Genomic DNA, 2,661 nt, shown 5'->3' with positions numbered 1-2,661 from the left:
GTTTGCATTCGACGCTTTAGTTAACTATGCCCAAGGTGCACAAATGCGCCACAAGGTGGGCAAGGCGCAAACCGCGCGACTTAACTTTTTAGGCACGAACGATGCCCCCGCCCACCCCCGACAGAATGGCGGCCGTGGCAACCACACCCAACGGGGTGGATCCAACAACCACGCCGACCACAACCACCGAGGTGGCCGCTACGGAGGCCGCGGTGGTGGTCCTGGTGGCGCCTATGGCGGCCGCGGCCGAGGCAGCCACACGGAAATGCCAACATGGGTTGGGAGATGGGCAAGGGCCAAAATATCTTCTACCATTGTGGAGAGCCCTTTGGCAAGGGCCACCTATGCGGCAAACGGCCGCGTTACAACAACGAGGACCGCAAAAAAAAGCGGATGCCTAGGAAGTTGCCCACGCCGTAGCCTCGGCAGCTCGTGTGGGGACATAGAGGAACCAACCCGGAATCCACCAACGGTGGACTGCAGCCACTGCGTACTTCGTTCAGTATTTTGCGTCTGCAGAAGGCCTCGGGTCGGGTGTTCACGTTCATCTTGTAACGTACGAAGCGACAATTCCCTCTGTCCTAACTTTGCCTGTCCAGACTCGTTCACTTCGCATAATCTTAGTGGACAGCATATCTGGTGCAACGCACCAGCCGATCGCGCGATTCCTTGGCTGAATAACTTCAGCACTTTTAAACAGCGCGCTCCGGACACAACTAGTGCGGTTATTTTGGTGCCCAAGTGTGCCCACCTAGAAAAGGAATTTCAAACACGCGGTTGGACCTTACTCAAAGAGTTTACAAAAAACTCCAATATCTTCTCCGAACCTAAACCCGGAGGTGGTCGCACCAGGTCCCCAAACTGCAGCGGCGAGTTTCAAGCATGGCTCGACCCCTGCCAGGAAAAGTCCAAGTGTTCTGCACTAGAACCTCTGACTGAAAACACCGCGCCACTACTACCGTGCAACTTTACTAGCACAAAAGCTGTCGCCTTAGTCGACTCAGGTGCTTCGCACGTTTTCATATCCGCCACACTTGTGCAAAAACGGGGTTTACAGCCCCTCACTAGCCACGTAGCTACTTGCATGCTAGGAGACGGCGCAAATAGCGCCCGCCTCCAAGGTCAGGTGCATACGTCGCTCCGTATCCACGGATTCCGCTGCAAAATCGTAGCGCAAGTTATCCCTAATTATCCACCTCACTCAAGGCGCCCCGAGGACGGGTTCGCATTCAAGAGGGGGGGAATGTAACGCCGCTAAGGCGGCCCTTGGCTCACCGGGCCAACGGTATCGTACCAACGGTACATCCAAGAACTATTCATAATCTTCCAATACCAAACGGTATTTATCAATACCACCTTTTATCGTTGGATAATTTCCTTTTTCGCAACTGCTTGCCAACTGCAAGCTTTGTTACATTTTCCCTTTCGATGGGAAGCGCAAATCGCGCTCTTCACACAGGATTGCCCCATCTCTTAGGATCGACTAACCCATGTCCAATTGCTGTTCACATGGAACCTTTCTCCACTTCAGTCTTCAAAGTTCTCATTTGAATATTTGCTACTACCACCAAGATCTGCACTAGATGCCGATTCACCCAGGCTCACGCCAGAGGCTTAGTCTCGACACCCACGCCCTCCTACTCATGGACGCGTCGCACTTGCATCCATGGCCGAGTATAGGTCGCGCGCTTAAGCGCCATCCATTTTCGGGGCTAATTGATTCGGCAGGTGAGTTGTTACACACTCCTTAGCGGATTTCGACTTCCATGACCACCGTCCTGCTGTTTATATCAATCAACACCCTTTGTGGGATCTAGGTTAGCGCGCAGTTTGGCACCTTAACTCGACTATCGGTTCATCCCGCATCGCCAGTTCTGCTTACCAAAACTTGGAGCTCACAAAACTTGGAGCCCACTTGGAGCTCACATTGAATGTGACGGTTCAGTTAAGCAACCGACACGTCTTACCTATTTAAAGTTTGAGAATAGGTGAAGGATGTTTCATCCCCCGAACCTCTAATCATTCGCTTTACCCGATAAAACTGATCAAGCTCCAGCTATCCTGGGGGAAACTTCGGAGGGAACCAGCTACTAGATGGTTCGATTAGTCTTTCGCCCCTATACCCAAGTCTGAAAAGCGATTTGCACGTCAGCACATCTACGAGCCTCCACCAGAGGTTACTCTGGCTTCACCCTGCTCAGGCATAGTTCACCATCTTTCGGGTCCCAACAGGTATGCTCGCACTCAAACCTTTCGCAAAAGCAACATGGTCGGTCGATGGTGCAGGCACAGGCCATCCCACCAGTCAGGTTACTTGCGCTTACGGGTTTTCAACCCGCCAACTCGCATACATGTTAGACTCCTTGGTCCGTGTTTCAAGACGGGTCGATTAACGCTTTTCTGCCAGAGTCTTTAGGATGCGGATCCCGAAGGACAAAGCAACCTTCACGCCTTGGTCATCTCGGCGGCATCGGCCGGGTTACCGGGGTGGACCCAACTGTTTTCCCGCCAAGACAACCCACTCTGACCAGCACCCAGCACATTCAATGGGCCGTTAGGCACACTTAAGCCTGGGGGCACACACAAGCGCTAATCGCTTCCCTCTCAACAATTTCAAGCACTTTTAACTCTCTTTTCAAAGTTCTTTTCATCTTTCCCTCA

The 2,661-nt window shown here is 52.5% G+C and overlaps 1 protein-coding gene across 1 annotated transcript; it reads left to right on the top strand.

Moving 5' to 3' along the window:
• Nucleotides 1–2,107: 2,107 nt before the first annotated feature.
• VOLCADRAFT_38587 (uncharacterized protein) lies at nt 2,108–2,266 on the top strand (the record flags this gene model as incomplete). Its single annotated transcript, XM_002959384.1, has 1 exon — nt 2,108–2,266. A coding segment is annotated over one exon (159 nt), but the record flags the coding sequence as incomplete, so codon positions are not given.
• Between the last annotated feature and the right edge of the window lie 395 nt (nt 2,267–2,661).

Source organism: Volvox carteri (assembly GCF_000143455.1).
Source record: "Volvox carteri f. nagariensis unplaced genomic scaffold VOLCAscaffold_197, whole genome shotgun sequence".
Lineage (NCBI taxonomy): Eukaryota > Viridiplantae > Chlorophyta > Chlorophyceae > Chlamydomonadales > Volvocaceae > Volvox > Volvox carteri.
This window is presented reverse-complemented; position numbering and strand designations above follow the sequence as displayed.